The sequence below is a fragment of the Schistocerca nitens genome, chromosome 6 (assembly GCF_023898315.1).
Source record: "Schistocerca nitens isolate TAMUIC-IGC-003100 chromosome 6, iqSchNite1.1, whole genome shotgun sequence".
Lineage (NCBI taxonomy): Eukaryota > Metazoa > Arthropoda > Insecta > Orthoptera > Acrididae > Schistocerca > Schistocerca nitens.
The window spans coordinates 150,357,636-150,376,569 of record NC_064619.1 but is presented as its reverse complement, the minus strand read 5'-3'; the positions used below and the strand labels follow the sequence as shown (position 1 = coordinate 150,376,569).

Below are 18,934 nucleotides of genomic sequence, written 5' to 3'. Positions count from 1 at the left end.
GGATATCGCCGTTATGCCATGCATGGTATACTTTAACTACAGCGGCACACGGACAGTTTACAAACTTAGCCGTACCGTAAATGCTGCCATCCTTGGCCCGAAAACCAATGATCGTGCAGTTTTGGAGCCGGCCGGAGTGGCCGTGCGGTTCTGGGCGCTACAGTCTGGAACCGAGCGACCGCTACGGTCGCAGGTTCGAATCCGACCTCAGGCATGGATGTGTGTGATACCCTTAGGTTAGTTAGGTTTAAGTAGTTCTAAGTTCTAGGGGACTGATGACCTCAGATGTTAAGTCCCATAGTGCTCAGAGCCATTTGAACCATTTGCTGCACTACTTAAACAGAGGAATACGCTTGCGCTAAATGTAGCGCTAGAAATCGACTGGAGATAGGAACACATGAGCAAATTGATGAGGTGACCAGTTATTAAATGTACACTTCCTCTTTTGCCGGCAAAATGCGAGGCGGTCAAGTTGTTACCAGCTACGCGCAAGATTAACAAACGTATTTCTCTGATATGACCCACAGCTTAATTGACAAGAGAAATTAAATGAAAACTATGAGAATAACTAACTCGCAATCCAATGGAGGCTTTGGAATGGACCCTCGATAGCAAGTGTGCACATACGAGAAACTGGATTTACATTTAAATGAAACAGCAAGTCAGCTTCCTCCAATTACAACCAAACGACAGAAAATTTTAATTCCATTTGACAAATTGCAACACAGGTAGTTCTCAACATAACTTAAAACTTACCTTGCTAGTTTTTTCAAGCAGTACAAGACCATTGATTTTTAAAGCATTAGAATACAACGGCTACGTTTCTGAACTTATTTCCGTATGTGGTGACTCCAGACAGAGCTCATGCATTAAAGTAGAAGTAATCATTGAATGGTCTTAGCGTATTGTCTATCACGCCTTTGTAGCTTTAAGAAATATAGCTGTTAGTTATATACTGTTAGTTTAAAATTTTGATATTAGAAAGCCGTATGTTAAAAAAAATCCCTCATCCAATATCGGAGTGAATGGGCTAAACGACTAGTGAAACGCGGATACAGCTATTAGCCAGATTGAGGAACTTACACGAGAGTGAAATGATTTTCTGTCTACAGCTTTTATTCAGTTATCATGTAGTCAATAGTTGCGAATAAATTCTTACTCACAAATTACCAATTTACGAGAATTATGTTTACTATAATTTACTGCTTTCCGTTAATTCACTTTTTATTAGGTGGTAATATTAACTCTTACAAACGGCAACTGTATAAAACTATAAAAATCCGTTTGTGCATACATCGCCACAGGTATGGGAGTACTACAGATCTGAAAGTGCTACTAGAGCTACACGCGCACTTCATGTGCCATGCGTTGTTCCCGGACGTCACTAAACACAGAGTTCTTCCTAAAGATCTGCAGATAAGACAATTCAAAATGGGCGCTGACAACATGCGCCCGTTTCAGTATCCGCTGGGGTGACAATACCCTTCCGCAAGACAGCTTTGCTTGTCCTGATATATGAAAACATAAATATTTACCTTCTCCACTGAAGCATCATCATTCGTTGAAAACGTACCTGCAACAAAACACAAGATCATTACACATATAATCCACATTCTTCCGCCTCAAATGTCACAAAATTATTCATGAAAGAGAGAATACTCTTGTTACGCCCTGCTTTACAACGATAAGCTAGAAACACAGTGCCAATAACTTTCTGTTCTCCACATGTCATATGTAATGTTCCAGTCGGATAAGTCAGTATAGGTATTACCACTTCCTCAAATATTTACCATTTCTCTTGAAAACCCACATGCAACTACCATAAACACTTTGGCCGAAAGTTGCTCTGAGAATTAAAACTACGTCAGCTCGGAAGCAAAATCTACTAACAACAAAATTTTTACCATTACCTTCAAGCTGATTTAGTAACGTGTTGTCACACTGTACTTGTTCGTAGAGAGTACTGAAGACTTGTGCCACACCTGCACTCGAACCCGATCTCCCGCTTATCGTGAGCGGCCTCCTTACCCACCGCGCTACCTGAGCACGCCTCCAGGCCAGGCTGAAACTGCCATAATTTGATTTCTCAGAAACTTCTGTCAGTGGAAGAGCGCTCAAAATAAGTGAACAGATGTCTCGGCTTATACGTAGATACACGAGCGTTTCTGAAGGAATTACGGTCCAAGTTTTCGACGTACTTCATGTACCTTTTTGCGAGTAAATAGTTTAACCGAAGCGGTGGCGCGGTGGCTAGCATCCCGGCTTCACAGTTTTGAACCCCGCGTTCGAAACCCGATTATTATTTTTTTTTCTGTTTTTCATTTTTCTATCCAAGTCCGTAGAAGAATACCACACGGATGCTTTCCAATGTATACTGAAATAACGTTGTCCTTATTCGTCGACTAAATGTATGTCTGGTGAATGAATTTAAAAAAAGAAAAACGCGAGAACATTATTTGAAATTGTCTTCAGCGCATTTCCTTTAGTGTACTTTGATTCATAATCAATTACAAACGCCACTTTTCCGTAGAGTTATCCGTTATGCGTGGTTTGCCATAAAATTGTCGCGAACGTGCGAAGTCTTCAGCAACGTTAATGACGTTTCTTTCCCGGGTGACATTCACACGAAGAAATGCCACTGTGGCAGACATGTCTTCGCGCGATTCTCGAGGTGTTCCGAATTTGATGTTTAGAATGTTCCTACGATCGGTATCATGAAAGGGAATGCATCAAATCTTCCTGAAGAATTATCCTGAGAATAAAATATAAGAATATAAAAATTATTATAAGAATGGAAATCTAAAAAAGATTGTAGCCCCTGAAAACACCATACACACATACATTACGTAATAAATGCGTGACACTTATAGTGAAACCTCGTTTTAATTTTAGCATTAATACAATGCCATTGTAGCCACCAGCTTGATAAGAAACATTCGTGTGGGGTAACCTTCTAGGGTCATGGGTACATAAATGAAATAGATGATGAAATAAAAGCAATAATTTGGTTTCTAACTCAGCGCGCAGTAGTGGGAGACCGTGACGCTAGCTAGTGCGCCACAATTTCGGCTGAAACTATCGTGCGCCAAAAGGCGCATAAATTACGCCAAAATCTTTGACCGTAGTTTTGTCAGAAATGGTCGAGTATCTACACATAAACCGATACAGATCTTTGCTTTTTTTGAGCACTCTATCGCTGAGTAAAGTTTCTGGGAAATCAGGTTATGGCGCTTGCCGTGTTCTTCTCGTAAGAATGTAAACACAGAGAGAACCATTACTGGGAACCAAGCAAAGTATAGAGATTCATTTAAAATCACAGAAATAAATCATTTGAAGTGGAGTATGTGACTGAGCAAGTGAAACGGAGCTGCTTTATATCTATGGACCATAACTGCCGAAGTCACTATTGGTCTAAATACAACATCACCATTGTTTTCTGCCTCAATGCTCTACAGCTCGTACGGATCTCAGGAGCTTCATGTTTGATAGCAAAAAGTTGACAAAGGCTGCATAGAACTCAGTTTAAATTTATTATTCCGTAGTGAGTCACAAGCTCATCTTCAACAGCACTTCATAGAAGACGATTCGTATGTTAAAATATACACACTTGCAAAACTACGAAACTTGGTCAACAGTTTTGTAGAGTGCCAAAATTTTTTTACCAGGCACCGATCAAAACTGAAGTTCCTGACCATCGTCATTCCGGCCGCTAAAGTCGGAAGCAACGTTTTACTCAATGGTCGAAGAGGGATCAGAACGGAAGTACAAACGGCAGCCACCACATCTCATTCGGAGTAGGCAAATTATTCACAGATGAAACTTTTCCGACTAACAACGAATAAATGAGATGCCGATACAAAGTCCAGTCTAGGACAGTTCTCTATCTAGGACTCTCGAAGAAGGAATTTCAGTGACTACAGATCACCGAAACTGCACACAGCTGTGATAGTTTCCCGCGATTCCAAAAACAGAAGATGGTGGCGGGAATAAAGACGAAGGGAAATTTAAGTGCGCTTAATTGCGTAATTATTAATTTTAATTAGCGAACTTGGTGCCATTAGCGGCGATCCGTTTTTCCGGCGCGCTGTGCGCTGCGGGTCGGCCTCGGCCTCATTTGCAGGCGCCGCCGCCAGCAGTAATGGCGCTTCTTGCGCGCCCGCCGCTACGCTGGCGGACGGCGGACGCGCTCTCCAGCGGCTGTCGGAGCGACAGGCGGCCGGCTGCGCGTGGCGGCGCTGTATTAACGGCGCCGCGGGTGTCGCCGCTTCTTGCCGCCGTCTTCCGCACTAAACGCTGCCTGCCCTCCACGTGTCGCTATTAAACCTAACTCCTAATAGGTGGTCTCCAGAAACAGGCTTCTGCACATTTCACAAGCTGCGACATGGTCGCGGATAGAACAGTGATCCAGAATGTGTAGAATAGATTTCTTTATTTCCGTCTTTGATCACAAGTCCTCACACTACCGGTTTCGGTCGGCTGCTTATCGGGATAAGCAACGCTGAGATACTCTCTTGCCTCTAGACTCAAATGTGCAGGGCCACCGTCGTGCATAAACCGTGAGTTGGTTCGTGAAGCGAGTATGACATCATGAAGCAGACCACCCAACTCATGTTCCAAAAACTGTCGATACACTATCATTCAGGAGCTCTGGAATAACATGCGGTCGGAGTAACCGATTGTCCGCTATAATAAACTAAATGTTCACTGCACAACGATGTTGATATCGCCGTACTGTGGTTACGCGACGTTTCTCATACGTTCGCCGAGCCCCACAGCGCCATAGAGTACAACAGACCACACCGAAGTCAAGTAAACAACGGCATTTCGTACCATAACCAACCGAGCAGTGTAGAGGCGTGTAAAAAGCAACATCAGTTGATATGCTGGCGAACACGGCACGCTAAAAGCCTGTACTGGTCCATAATGCAATGCCTATCACAAGTGACATAATATACTATAATTCGAGAATAAAGCAATTTCAGATAAAATTTTATTTAACATTTTATAGTTTTTTGATGCATATATGACACCCACGAAGGGTGTACAGCTGCTTTTGAATCACGGCGTATAAAAAAATTTGGTATATATTAGAGTCATCTAGACAACAGCGCTACTGTTCAAATTAAACTGCCGTATAGTAGTCACAAAATGTTTGTGTCGCAAGCTCGCCAGATGTCGATACTGTAGGGGTACACACAGTCTTCAGTCATATAATTGTACGATATGGATTAAAAAGAGGAAAACAATCTGTGAAGTCTGTAGTAGGATTACCCACTGTTTAAGACATCACAGTAATAAAATGCAGTACTTTATCATTTTTATATTATTCTGTGAACTCCGTGAGCTTGTTCTCATGTATGTCAAATTTTCACCTAAAATACGCCACAAGAGCGTATCAGAATTATCGTCACCTAACTATTTCCTTCTTAACAATCTAACTTTGGTCGTGTTTTTAATTTATTGCATTTATTACTTTAATGACTTACACACCTTGTAAGCCCACTATAGACTTTATCGATTCCATTCCTCTTCCTATTCCATATCGTAGAATTGTATGGTTGAAGAGTATGTGTCCGCCTACTGTAGCGACATATGGCGAACTTGCAACGCAGATACACTCCTGGAAATTGAAATAAGAACACCGTGAATTCATTGTCCCAGGAAGGGGAAACTTTATTGACACATTCCTGCGGTCAGATACATCACATGATCACACTGACAGAACCACAGGCACATAGACACAGGCACCAGAGCATGCACAATGTCGGCACTAGTACAGTGTATATCCACCTTTCGCAGCAATGCAGGCTGCTATTCTCCCATGGAGACGATCGTAGAGATGCTGGATGTAGTCCTGTGGAACGGCTTGCCATGCCATTTCCACCTGGCGCCTCAGTTGGACCAGCGTTCGTGCTGGACGTGCAGACCGCGTGAGACGACGCTTCATCCGGTCCCAAACATGCTCAATGGGGGACAGATCCGGAGATCTTGCTGGCCAGGGTAGTTGACGTACACCTTCTAGAGCACGTTGGGTGGCACGGGATACATGCGGACGTGCATTGTCCTGTTGGAACAGCAAGTTCCCTTGCCGGTCTAGGAATGGTAGAACGATGGGTTCGATGACGGTTTGGATGTACCGTGCACTATTCAGTGTCCCCTCGACGATCACCAGTGGTGTACGGCCAGTGTAGGAGATCGTTCCCCACACCATGATGCCGGGTGTTGGCCCTGTGTGCCTCGGTCGTATGCAGTCCTGATTGTGGCGCTCACCTGCACGGCGCCAAACACGCATACGACCATCATTGGCACCAAGGCAGAAGCGACTCTCATCGCTGAAGACGACACGTCTCCATTCGTCCCTCCATTCACGCCTGTCGCGACACCACCGGAGGCGGGCTGCACGATGTTGGGGCGTGAGCGGAAGACGGCCTAACGGTGTGCGGGACCGTAGCCCAGCTTCATGGAGACGGTTGCGAATGGTCCTCGCCGATACCCCAGGAGCAACAGTGTCCCTAATTTGCTGGGAAGTGGCGGTGCGGTCCCCTACGGCACTGCGTAGGATCCTACGGTCTTGGCGTGCATCCGTGCGTCGCTACGGTCCGGTCCCAGGTCGACGGGCACGTGCACCTTCCGCCGACCACTGGCGACAACATCGATGTACTGTGGAGACCTCACGCCCCACGTGTTGAGCAATTCGGCGGTACGTCCACCCGGCCTCCCGCATGCCCACTATACGCCCTCGCTCAAAGTCCGTCAACTGCACATACGGTTCACGTCCACGCTGTCGCGGCATGCTACCAGTGTTAAAGACTGCGATGGAGCTCCGTATGCCACGGCAAACTGGCTGACACTGACGGCGGCGGTGCACAAATGCTGCGCAGCTAGCGCCATTCGACGGCCAACACCGCGGTTCCTGGTGTGTCCGCTGTGCCGTGCGTGTGATCATTGCTTGTACAGCCCTCTCGCAGTGTCCGGAGCAAGTATGGTGGGTCTGACACACCGATGTCAATGTGTTCTTTTTTCCATATCCAGGAGTGTATTTTGTGGCTACTGTACGTCGATTTGTTTTGAACAGTAGTGTTGTTAACAAGATGAAGCTGTTGTACATCATTTTTTATGTATGTGCGAAGATATTGAGCTAATTTTGTGTTTATCTTATGACCATGGCTCCATTGTATTAGGATATGTTTTTAAAACGGATACGCTTCGTCATACTCAAAGCGCATAATTTTCACATGTATGTCAGTAATACTTTTCGTTATGGCCTATTTTATAGTTTTAAGCTGTAGATAATCCATTAGTTGTATTTGTGTTTTCCCATGTTTTGCTGCAGATACCAAGATGACCATTGCTGACAGAAACCGATAGTCTCAGAACCTAACAAGTTTGTGATCACATGCGGAAATAAAGAAATTTAGCCTCTGCACATTCTCTATGTTTCATCCAGCCGGTGGTCTATCTCGCACCGTCACTGTACTTTTATGGCACTTGCCGGATCTCTGTATCCCTACCACAGACAGTTGGCGCGAAATACAGGGAGTAATTGTTAATCTGTACAACATGTTTCTTTGGACACAGGACATCTGAAACAGTTATTAGAAATTAGATACAATTCCTTTAATTTCCGTCTATGGTCACAAACTTTTTGTTCACAGATTACCGGTTTCGGTCTATAATGACCATCTTCAGATCTGTGTTTTATAAAAACAGTGTGCTAATGTACGGCAGCCATAGTGGCATCGTTAAATGTTAAATGCAAACATTTGACGGTGCCACTATGGCTGTAGTACATTAGCACACTGTTTTTATAAAACACAGATCTGAAGATGGTCATTCTAGACCGAAATCGGTAATCTGTGAACAAAAAGTTTGTGACCATACCAGTAAATTAAAGGAAATTTATTCTATATACGGGTCACTGTTTTATTCGCGACAATGTTGCAGCTTGTGAAAGTAATTAGATAGTTAAACGTGTCATGAATACACTTCATACAACCTTATTTGTTTCTTTTACTCACACGGCACGTCTACCTATGCAGAAAAAACTGGCAAAAGTGGCCTTCTGCATTTCCTACATCTGAGTCACTTCATATCCCAATATGCATATGACATGATTAGCTCAGTTGTTAGGCCTTCTTAGAGTAGTCCCAAATTACTACATTTTTACGTTTAATTGATTGCATAACTACAGGGTGAGTCACGAGGTTTTCCCCTGTTGCTGGAGGGTTTTCCTTAAGTTATATGGAACAAAAAATGTAAATAACGCAATGGGATCAGATCCATAATTAAGGAGCTACAGTAATTGAAAAACTCAGGAAAACTGCACAAAAACATTTATTGTAGGATTTTACTATCAAAAATGCACATAATAATTAATTTAAACAATTTTGTCTCTTGCATTCAGAGTGGATTTAAAGCAAATGTTCAAAATTTCCTCCCTGCATTTGAAGGCAAAGATTCGTACGGGAGTGAACCGTGCGAGCAGCATTTCGTAGTTTCACACGCTCGTTCCTTATTTACGTTGTGGCATCAAAAAGGCGTTGCATCAATTCTTCTCGTGTTTCCACCTTAACTTCGTACACGAAGTCTTTCATCCACCCCCAGATGCAGTAATCTAGGGGTATTAAATCTGGTGATCTGGCAGGCCAGTTGATAGGGCACCCGCTACCTATCCATCGATGTGGGAATTGTTGATTAAGAAAGCTAATTCCACATGGTGGAAGTGTGCATGTTTGACGTACATGTGGCGTCTTGTTTCCAGAGGAGTATCTTCAAGAAGCTGCGGTAAGTCTTCTGGTAAAAAGTTACCATACATCTGACGATTTAAATTTCCCAGGAGAATAAATGGCCCCAGTAAAGGCCCCTGCGCAGGCGACAAGGCGTTGCACCTCCACCCCTCATCAGAGAACGTGGAGGTCGGGTGTCGTTCGTTCTGCAAACCACAACATCACACCAGACACTGACACTGAATCTGCGTTGACATTGAGATACTACCGTGGCATCGGGATTTCCGTTTGCCCAGACATGCATGTGATGCATGTGGTTGATGCCATCTCTTGTAAATGTTGCCTCATAACTGAACATTATGAAGCGATAGCCAGTTATAAAAGTGCAAACGGTTGGCACAATCATGTGGCTCTAAATGTTGAGCTTTCTGCTCGTGAAAAGGATACAGTCCATTCTCATGAAGAATCCTACGTACCTTAGATTGTGAAACGTTCAATCAGGTAGCTAGGCGTCTTGTACTTGAACCAGGACTGCGATCTGCTGAATTAAGAATGTTTTCCTCTTCTTGAACGTCAGGATGTCTTTCGGAGTGAATACGAATACTGGGAAAAGTATCAGTTTCTAGCAATGTTCGCTATGTTCCACTAAATGTTTTGGCACTAGGAATCCTACGATTAGGATACAGACGGCGATATTCGGCAACAGCAGCTTTCGCATCTAAGACTGATCGTGTGTCCTGTGAACACAAGTGTAGCGCTCAAACACCGTGGCATGTTTCGGAACTATGTTGTAGCTCCTTAATTATGGCTCTGATCACATTATTGTATTTACATTTTTTGTTCCAAATAACCTAAGGAATAACCTCCAGCAACGGGGGTAAAACCTCGTGACTCACCGTGTATACATTTCCCTGGATCCAGATCTAGTGTCTCAATTTTGCTCTGTGCTGAAATTTTTGTCAAACTCTAATGGAATTTTACACGAACTCCAGCCTTTCGTCCTGCCAAATCTTTACTAGTGTAATGTAATAATATTTTCTATGGATCGCAATACCAGTTACATCAAAATTTCTCGATTTTTTTTTTCTTTTTTATTAAACGGTTTCGGCCCTTAGGCAATTTTAAGCGTTCACAACTTACAATAAAATACGGACAAGCATCTTAAAATAGTCCACTAGCACGTATAAATAGTGTAATTATGAATAATATTGGCTAACAACTCGTCATAAGTAAACTATACGCTGACTAACTTTCAGAAATTCGTCTATGGAAGCCCCCCAGTCAGTTGGAGTACACCAGAAACGCTGGTGGTATAGTAGCAGCTGTTTCGGTTACAAGGCAGAAAGGCAGAAAGAGGAGGAGACGGACTACACAGCTGCTGGGTACAAATAAACCCTAAAACCTACCTTTGAAAAATACACTCCTGGAAATTGAAATAAGAACACTGAATTCATTGTCCCAGGAAGGGGAAACTTTATTGACACATTCCTGGGGTCAGATACATCACATGATCACACTGACAGAACCACAGGCACATAGACACAGGCAACAGAGCATGCACAATGTCGGCACTAGTACAGTGTATATCCACCTTTCGCAGCAATGCAGGCTGCTATTCTCCCATGGAGACGATCGTAGAGATGCTGGATGTAGTCCTGTGGAACGGCTTGCCATGCCATTTCCACCTGGCGCCTCAGTTGGACCAGCGTTCGTGCTGGACGTGCAGACCGCGTGAGACTCATCCAGTCCCAAACATGCTCAATGGGGGACAGATCCGGAGATCTTGCTGGCCAGGGTAGTTGACGTACACCTTCTAGAGCACGTTGGGTGGCACGGGATACATGCGGACGTGCATTGTCCTGTTGGAACAGCAAGTTCCCTTGCCGGTCTAGGAATGGTAGAACGATGGGTTCGATGACGGTTTGGATGTACCGTGCACTATTCAGTGTCCCCTCGACGATCACCAGTGGTGTACGGCCAGTGTAGGAGATCGCTCCCCACACCATGATGCCGGGTGTTGGCCCTGTGTGCCTCGGTCGTATGCAGTCCTGATTGTGGCGCTCACCTGCACGGCGCCAAACACGCATACGACCATCATTGGCACCAAGGCAGAAGCGACTCTCATCGCTGAAGACGACACGTCTCCATTCGTCCCTCCATTCACGCCTGTCGCGACACCACCGGAGGCGGGCTGCACGATGTTGGGGCGTGAGCGGAAGACGGCCTAACGGTGTGCGGGACCGTAGCCCAGCTTCATGGAGACGGTTGCTAATGGTCCTCGCCGATACCCCAGGAGCAACAGTGTCCCTAATTTGCTGGGAAGTGGCGGTGCGGTCCCCTAAGGCACTGCGTAGGATCCTACGGTCTTGGCGTGCATCCGTGCGTCGCTGCGGTCCTGTCCCAGGTCGACGGGCACGTGCACCTTCCACCGACCATTGGCGACAACATCGATGTACTGTGGAGACCTCACGCCCCACGTGTTGAGCAATTCGGCGGTACGTCCACCCGGCCTCCCGCATGCCCACTATACGCCCTCGCTCAAAGTCCGTCAACTGCACATACGGTTCACGTCCACGCTGTCGCGGCATGCTACCAGTGTTAAAGACTGCGATGGAGCTCCGTATGCCACGGCAAACTGGCTGACACTGACGGCGGCGGTGCACAAATGCTGCGCAGCTAGCGCCATTCGACGGCCAACACCGCGGTTCCTGGTGTGTCCGCTGTGCCGTGCGTGTGATCATTGCTTGTACAGCCCTCTCGCAGTGTCCGGAGCAAGTATGGTGGGTCTGACACACCGGTGTCAATGTGTTCTTTTTTCCATTTCCAGGAGTGTTTATGATGATACAGTAATACGGATAAATATAGTTTGAAAATTACATAAGCTTGATAGCTGTAGTGTTACATGTTAAAATTAACATGATCTGTATTATATGAAATGCCTAGCAGATGATGCTCAAGGTACACCAGCGAAGAAGTAACCAACATGGGAACTCGGCGATAACATTTGGCTGGATGGCCCTCAGTTTCATCTCTGCATCCAAACAACGTCTTTCCCAAGAGTATAGTGTCACACACACACACACACACACACACACACAAAATGGCGCATGCCGGCCACTCGGGACGACCACTCCCATTACTGGGACACAGCAGTTATGAATGCCTCGCGTCTCTTTGCGCTACTTCAGTGGTACAAATCTATTCCTCCCCACGATCTAGTCGTTCTCCCCACGCCCTAGTCGCATATGGAATTATTATACTGCACCTACATCAATATATTCCTGTATTCGTCGATGGACCAAAACACTATTACCACTGCGAGACTGAATACGGGGACGCAACACGGTAGGGGAAGAATACAAGCTGAAAGCATATACCAGCCGAAAGCGACGAATGGCGATTCATTCTACCGACGATATGGGCCACAAGTGGGGAAATCCACTGACACAGGCGACGTCCGTCAAGGACAAATTGTTATGACCCGTCGTCTGGGAATCAGCATCTCGGAAAAGGCGAAGCTGGTCGGCTGTTCGCGTGTGACAGTTGTGAGCATCTTTGGAAAGAGGACGGTGGACGGTGAAGCATGGATAGGCGACAAGGAGTTGCACCTCCACCCCTCGTCAGAGAACATGGAGGTCGGGTGTCGTTCGCTCTGCAAAGCAGTACTGGCGGCCAACCGTGGCAGACCTGACAACCGAGAACACTGCTGACGTAAACACAGGTGTTTCGTGGCACACCCTTCGAAGCACATTGTTGAGCGTGGAGCTCCACAGCAGACGAGCGATACGAGTTACCACGTTGACATAAACGATATCGTCAACTATGATTGCAGTAGGCACACGATCGTCGACACTGGGCCGTCGATTAATGGAAGCGTGACACCCGTTCGCGTGCACCAGGTTTCTTGTTACACCAGGTCGATGGTCGAGTCCTGATGCGCCATCACTCGGACTGCTAGATACACGCACCGCACCACGGACTTGTGTCGTTGTGGGGCAGTATTACGCTGCGAGGGACGCTCACCTGGGCTTGCGCTGGACATTTGCTAAGAATAGAAGGCACCGTGACGTGTGCTGGCTGCGTGAAGATTATCTGATGTGTTCCCCGACGGCAACAGCAACTCCCAGCAATACAACCGTTCGTGTCACAAGGCCAACTCACATTGATTCTTGGCCACCAAATCTTCCTATCCTGAGCCGGTTGGAAGACATCCGTGTCGCTATCGGCATCCAGGTCCGCCCCGCAAATCACCGGCCCGTAATTTCAGGGAATTGTGCGACTTGCGCTTAGACATGTGGTGCCAAATACCTACGGAAACATACCAATGACTCGACGAATCTATGCCCCGAAGAATCGCTATTGTATTGCGTTCCGTAGGTGGATCAACGCGCTGCAAAGCAGGTGGTTATAATGTTGTGACACAGTATACCTTTACGCGAGCGCAACAAAAGTACTTACCGTGCGAAATATCGTGGTTTGTTGTTTACAAGCTCAACACTTACAGAACAATAAGTATATTCAGTCACACAAAGTAAAAGATGCTGTGTAATGTTTTTACCCACGTTTCCATGAAGTCAGAGAGGACATCCGCAGCCGTTATGACGCATGTAAGGTTATCCACAGACATAGGCGTAATTCAGTTAATTCTTCATGCCATATGTTAATATGTTAACAATATTATGGAAATAGAAGTGAGATGAAATGGGAGATATAATACTGCATGAAGAGTTTGACAGAGCACTGAAAGACCTAAGTCGAAACAAGGCCCCGGGAGTAGACAACATTCCATTAGAACTAATGATAGCCTTGGGAGAGCCAGCCCTGACAAAACTCTACCATCTGGTGAGCAAGATGTATGAGAGAGGCGAAATTCCCTCAGACTTCAAGAAGAATATAATAATTCCAATCCCAAAAAAAGCAGGTGTTGACAGGTGCGAAAATTACCGAACTATCAGTTTAATAAGTCACAGCTGCAAAATACTAACACGAATTCTTTACAGACGAATGGAAAAACTGGTAGAAGCCGACCTCGGGGAAGATCAGTTTGGATTCCGTAGAAATATTGGAACACGTGAGGCAATACTGACCTTTATAAGGCAGTACCTACCTTTAGAGCATTTGTAGACTTAGAGAAAGCTTTTGACAATGTTGAATGGAGTACTCTCTTTCAAATTCTGAATGTGGCAGGGGTAAAATACAGGGAGCGAAAGGCTATTTACAATTTCTACAGAAACCAGATGGCAGTTATAAGAGTCGAGGGGCATGAAAGGGAAGTAGTGGTTGGGAAGGGAGTGAGACAGGGTTGTAGACTATCCCCGATATTATTCAATCTGTATATTGAGCAAGCAGTAAAGGAAACAAAAGAAAAATTCGGAGTAGGAATTAAAATCCGCGGAGAAGAAATAAAAACTTTGAGGTTCGCCGATGACATTGTAATTCTGTCAGAGACAGCTAAGGACCTGGAAGAGCAGCTGAACGGAATGGACAGTTTCTTGAAAGGAGGATATAAGATGAACATCAACAAAAGCAAAACGAGGATAATGGAATGTAGTCGAATTAAGTCGGATGATGCTGATGGAATTAGGTTAGGAAATGAGAGGCTTTAAGTAGTAAATGACTTTTGATGTTTGGGGCAAGGAAAGCGTTTCTGAAGAGGAGACATTAGTTAACATCGAGTATAGATTTAAGTGTCAAATGTTCAAATGTGTGTGAAATCTTATGAGACTTACCTACTAAGGTCATCAGTCCCCAAGCTTACACACTACTTAACCTAAATTATCCTAAGGACAAATACACACACCCATGCCCGAGGGAGGACTCGAACCTCCGCCGGGACCAGCCGCACAGTCCATGACTGCAGCGCCTTAGATCGCTCGGCTAAATTTAAGTATCAGGAAGTCGTTTCTGAAAGTATTTGTATGGAGTGTAGCCATGTATGGAAGTGAAACGTAGACGATAAAAAGTTTAGACAAGAAGAGAATAGAAGCTTTCGGAATGTGGTGCTGCAAAAGAATGCTGAAGATGAGATGGGTAGATCACATAACTAATGAGGAGGTATTGAATAGAACTGGGGAGAAGAGAAATTTATGGCACAACTTGACTAGAAGAAGGGATCGGTCGGTAGTACATGTTCTGAGGCATCAAGGGATCACCAATTTAGTATTGGAGGGCAGCGTGGAGGGTAAAAATCGTAGAGGGAGTCCAAGAGATGAATCCACTAAGCAGATTCAGAAGGATGTAGGTTGCAGTAGGTACTGGGAGTTGAAGAGGCTTGCACAGAATAGAGTAGCATGGGGAGCTGCATCAAACCAGTCTCTGGACTAAAGACCACAACAACAACATGTTAATGACTGCTGAGAGGTCAGTGATATTTGCGGTTTCAGATTTATCGCAGGTGTCGCGGTAGTCTATGTGGAGGCATCAGTCGATAAAAATGTTTTTATTTATTTATTTATGCATTTATTTCACCTGGCGAAAAATATTAGTGCCTTCAGTCCCTCTCCTACATATAACCAGACATCTATGATCAGTTAACATTACAGTATACATAGTACAATGGCGGTATATAATGATAACAATGTTAATAATAATAATAATAATAATAATAATAATAATAAAACAGAGATCAGAACCAACCAACACACAGAAGAAACCCACAAAACCAGCATGGCAACACAGGCTACAGATCAGAATAGAAAAACTGAGAAAAGACATCAGACAGCTAACAATTTATAAGAAATGAAATCTCGGGAAAAAAACGAAAAAGGTTAGGTAAAATCTCACAACAAGAAGCGACAGAGCAATTAGACGAAAAGAAGCAGAAATTACAAGCATTAGCCAAACGACTCAGAAGATACAAAAAAAGTGAAAATAGAAGGAAACAAAACCAAACATTCAACACAAACCAAAAGAAATTTTACCAGACAATAGATAACACACACATTAAAATAAACAATCCACCAAACATAACAGACATGGAACACTTCTGGAGCAACATATGGTCTAACCCGGTACAACATAACAGGCATGCACGGTGGATACAAGCAGAAACAGACACATACAAGATGATACCACAAATGCCTGAAGTGATAATTTTGCAACATGAAGTCACCCAAGCAATTAATTCTACTCACAATTGGAAAGCCGCTGGAAATGATAAAATAGCAAATTTCTGGTTAAAGAAGTTCACCTCAACACATTCACATCTAACTAAATTATTTAACAGTTACATTGCAGACCCATACACATTCCCTGATACACTTACACATGGAATAACTTATCTGAAACCTAAAGATCAAGCAGACACAGCGAACCCAGCTAAATATCGCCCCATAACATGCCTACCAACAATATACAAAATATTAACTTCAATCATTAAACAGAAATTAATGACACATACAACACAGAACAAAATTATAAATGAAGAACAAAAAGGCTGTTGCAAAGGAGCACGAGGATGTAAAGAGCAACTGATAATAGATGCAGAGGTGACATATCAAGCTAAAACTAAACAAAGGTCGCTACACTACGCATACATTGATTACCAAAAAGCTTTTGACAGTGTACCCCACTCATGGTTACTACAAATATTGGAAATATACAAAGTAGATCCTAAATTGATACAGTTCCTAAACATAGTAGTGAAAAATTGGAAAACCACACTTAATATCCAAACAAATTCAAATAATATCACATCACAGCCAATACAGATTAAGCGTGGAATATACCAAGGAGACTCATTAAGTCCTTTCTGGTTCTGCCTTGCTCTGAACCCACTATCCAACATGCTAAATAATACAAATTATGGATACAGTATTACTGGAACATACCCACACAACATCACACATTTGCTATACATGGATGATCTAAAACTACTGGCAGCAACAAATCAACAACTCAACCAATTACTAAAGATAACAGAAGTATTCAGCAATGATATAAGTATGGCTTTTGGAACAGACAAATGTAAGAAAAATAGCATAGTCAAGGGAAAACACACAAAACAAGAAGATTACATATTGGCTAACCACAGCGACTGCATAGAAGCTATGGAAAAAAAGGATGCCTATAAATATCTAGGATACAGACAAAAAATAGGAATAGATAATACAAATATTAAAGAAGAACTAAAAGAAAAATATAGACAAAGACTAACAAAAATACTGAAAACAGAATTGACAGCAAGAAACAAGACCAAAGCTATAAATACTTATGCCATACCAATATTTACCTACTCATTTGGAGTAGTGAAATGGAGTAACAGACCTAGAAGCACTCAATACACTTACACGATCACAATGCCATAAATATAGAATACATCACATACATTCAGCAACAGAAAGATTCACATTAAGCAGAAAGGAAGGAGGAAGGGGATTTATCGATATAAAAAACCTACATTATGGACAGGTAGACAATTTAAGAAAATTCTTTATAGAACGCGCAGAAACTAGCAAAATACACAAAGCAATCACTCATATAAATACATCGGCTACACCACTACAATTTCATAGCCACCTCTACAACCCTTTAGACCACATAACATCAACAGATACGAAGAAAGTAAATTGGAAAAAGAAAACACTGCATGGCAAGCACCCGTATCATCTAACACAGCCACACATCGATCAAGACGCATCCAACACATGGCTAAGAAAAGGCAATATATACAGTGAGACAGAAGGATTCATGATTGCAATACAGGATCAAACAATAAACACCAGGTATTACAGCAAGCATATTATCAAAGATCCCAATACCACAACAGATAAATGCAGACTTTGTAAACAACAAATAGAAACAGTAGATCACATCACAAGCGGATGTACAATACTAGCAAATACAGAATACCCCAGAAGACATGACAATGTCGCAAAAATAATACATCAACAGCTTGCCTTACAACATAAACTTTTAAAAGAACAAGTTCCTACATACAAGTATGCACCACAAAATGTACTGGAGAATGATGAATACAAATTATACTGGAACAGAACCATTATAACAGATAAAACAACGCCACATAACAAACCTGACATCATACTCACCAATAAAAAGAAGAAATTAACACAACTAATCGAAATATCCATACCCAATACAACAAATATACAAAAGAAAACAGGAGAAAAAATTGAAAAATACATCCAACTGGCTGAGGAAGTCAAAGACATGTGGCATCAGGATAAAGTTGACATCATACCAATTATAGTATCAACTACAGGAGTCATACCACACAATATCCACCAGTACATCAATGCAATAGAGCTACATCCAAACACATATATACAACTACAGAAATCCGTAATTATTGATACATGTTCAATTACCCGAAAGTTCCTAAATGCAATATAACACATACCGTACAGTTAATAGGAAGTGACGCTTGATCAAGGTCCGCGTCACTTTCCATTCTCAACCAGACTTGACGTCTGAGAAAGTAAAGAAATAATAATAATAATAATAATAATAATAATAATAATAATAATAATAATAACAATAATGATGACAACAGAGATAATGATATATGATATTTCAGAATTATGAGCCTTAATATTGTTACACAATTTCCTCATTACGCCCTTGTAGGATGTGAGTATACCGAAAGATCAGATGAGATAGAACGTAGACAATAGAAATGGCCTGGGCAGCATTAACAGCGTGACAAAGACACTAGTTCACTGCTGAACAGAAGGAATGTGGAAAGGGAAGATACGCTGATTATAACAAACCTTCAATCTCCTCTTGAATGTATGATCTTGGATAAGGTACTATAACGGGGGACTTTTTTTTAGACAACATAGTTGTGTGGAGATAACTGCGATTAATTTACTGATAATTATTCAAAATGACAGTCACAATCGCATTTATTTTGCTGCCATCCGGTTTCAATCCACGATGGGGGTCATCTTTAGGGCAATTTACACTGTAAGGTTGTAATATTAGTATTAATCATGTACGCAACCTACAAGCAATTAGTCACAGTTACATAAAAAAACAGATTTTTATACCCATTTGGTCGCTCGCTGGCCCTTATTTAAGCTCATACAGAGAACCAACCATGCATAGTGCACAGTGCACAGGCAGGATGACGACTCCAGCGAGCGACCAAATGAGTATAAAAATCCTTTTATTTATGTAACTTTGACTAATTGCTTGTAGATTACGTACATGATTACTTACTAATAATATAACTTTACAGTGTAAATTGC

General features: G+C 43.1%; 1 protein-coding gene across 1 annotated transcript in view; it reads right to left on the bottom strand.

The window, feature by feature from the left end:
• Positions 1-1,539: 1,539 nt before the first annotated feature.
• Positions 1,540-18,934, bottom strand: part of LOC126262878 (E3 ubiquitin-protein ligase mib1) — a 662,829-nt gene continuing 645,434 nt past the window's right edge. The window contains exon 12 of the mRNA XM_049959750.1: positions 1,540-1,573. Within this exon, the coding sequence (XP_049815707.1) occupies positions 1,555-1,573 (19 nt within the window). The 3' untranslated portion in view covers positions 1,540-1,554. The remainder of the gene's footprint in view (positions 1,574-18,934) is intronic.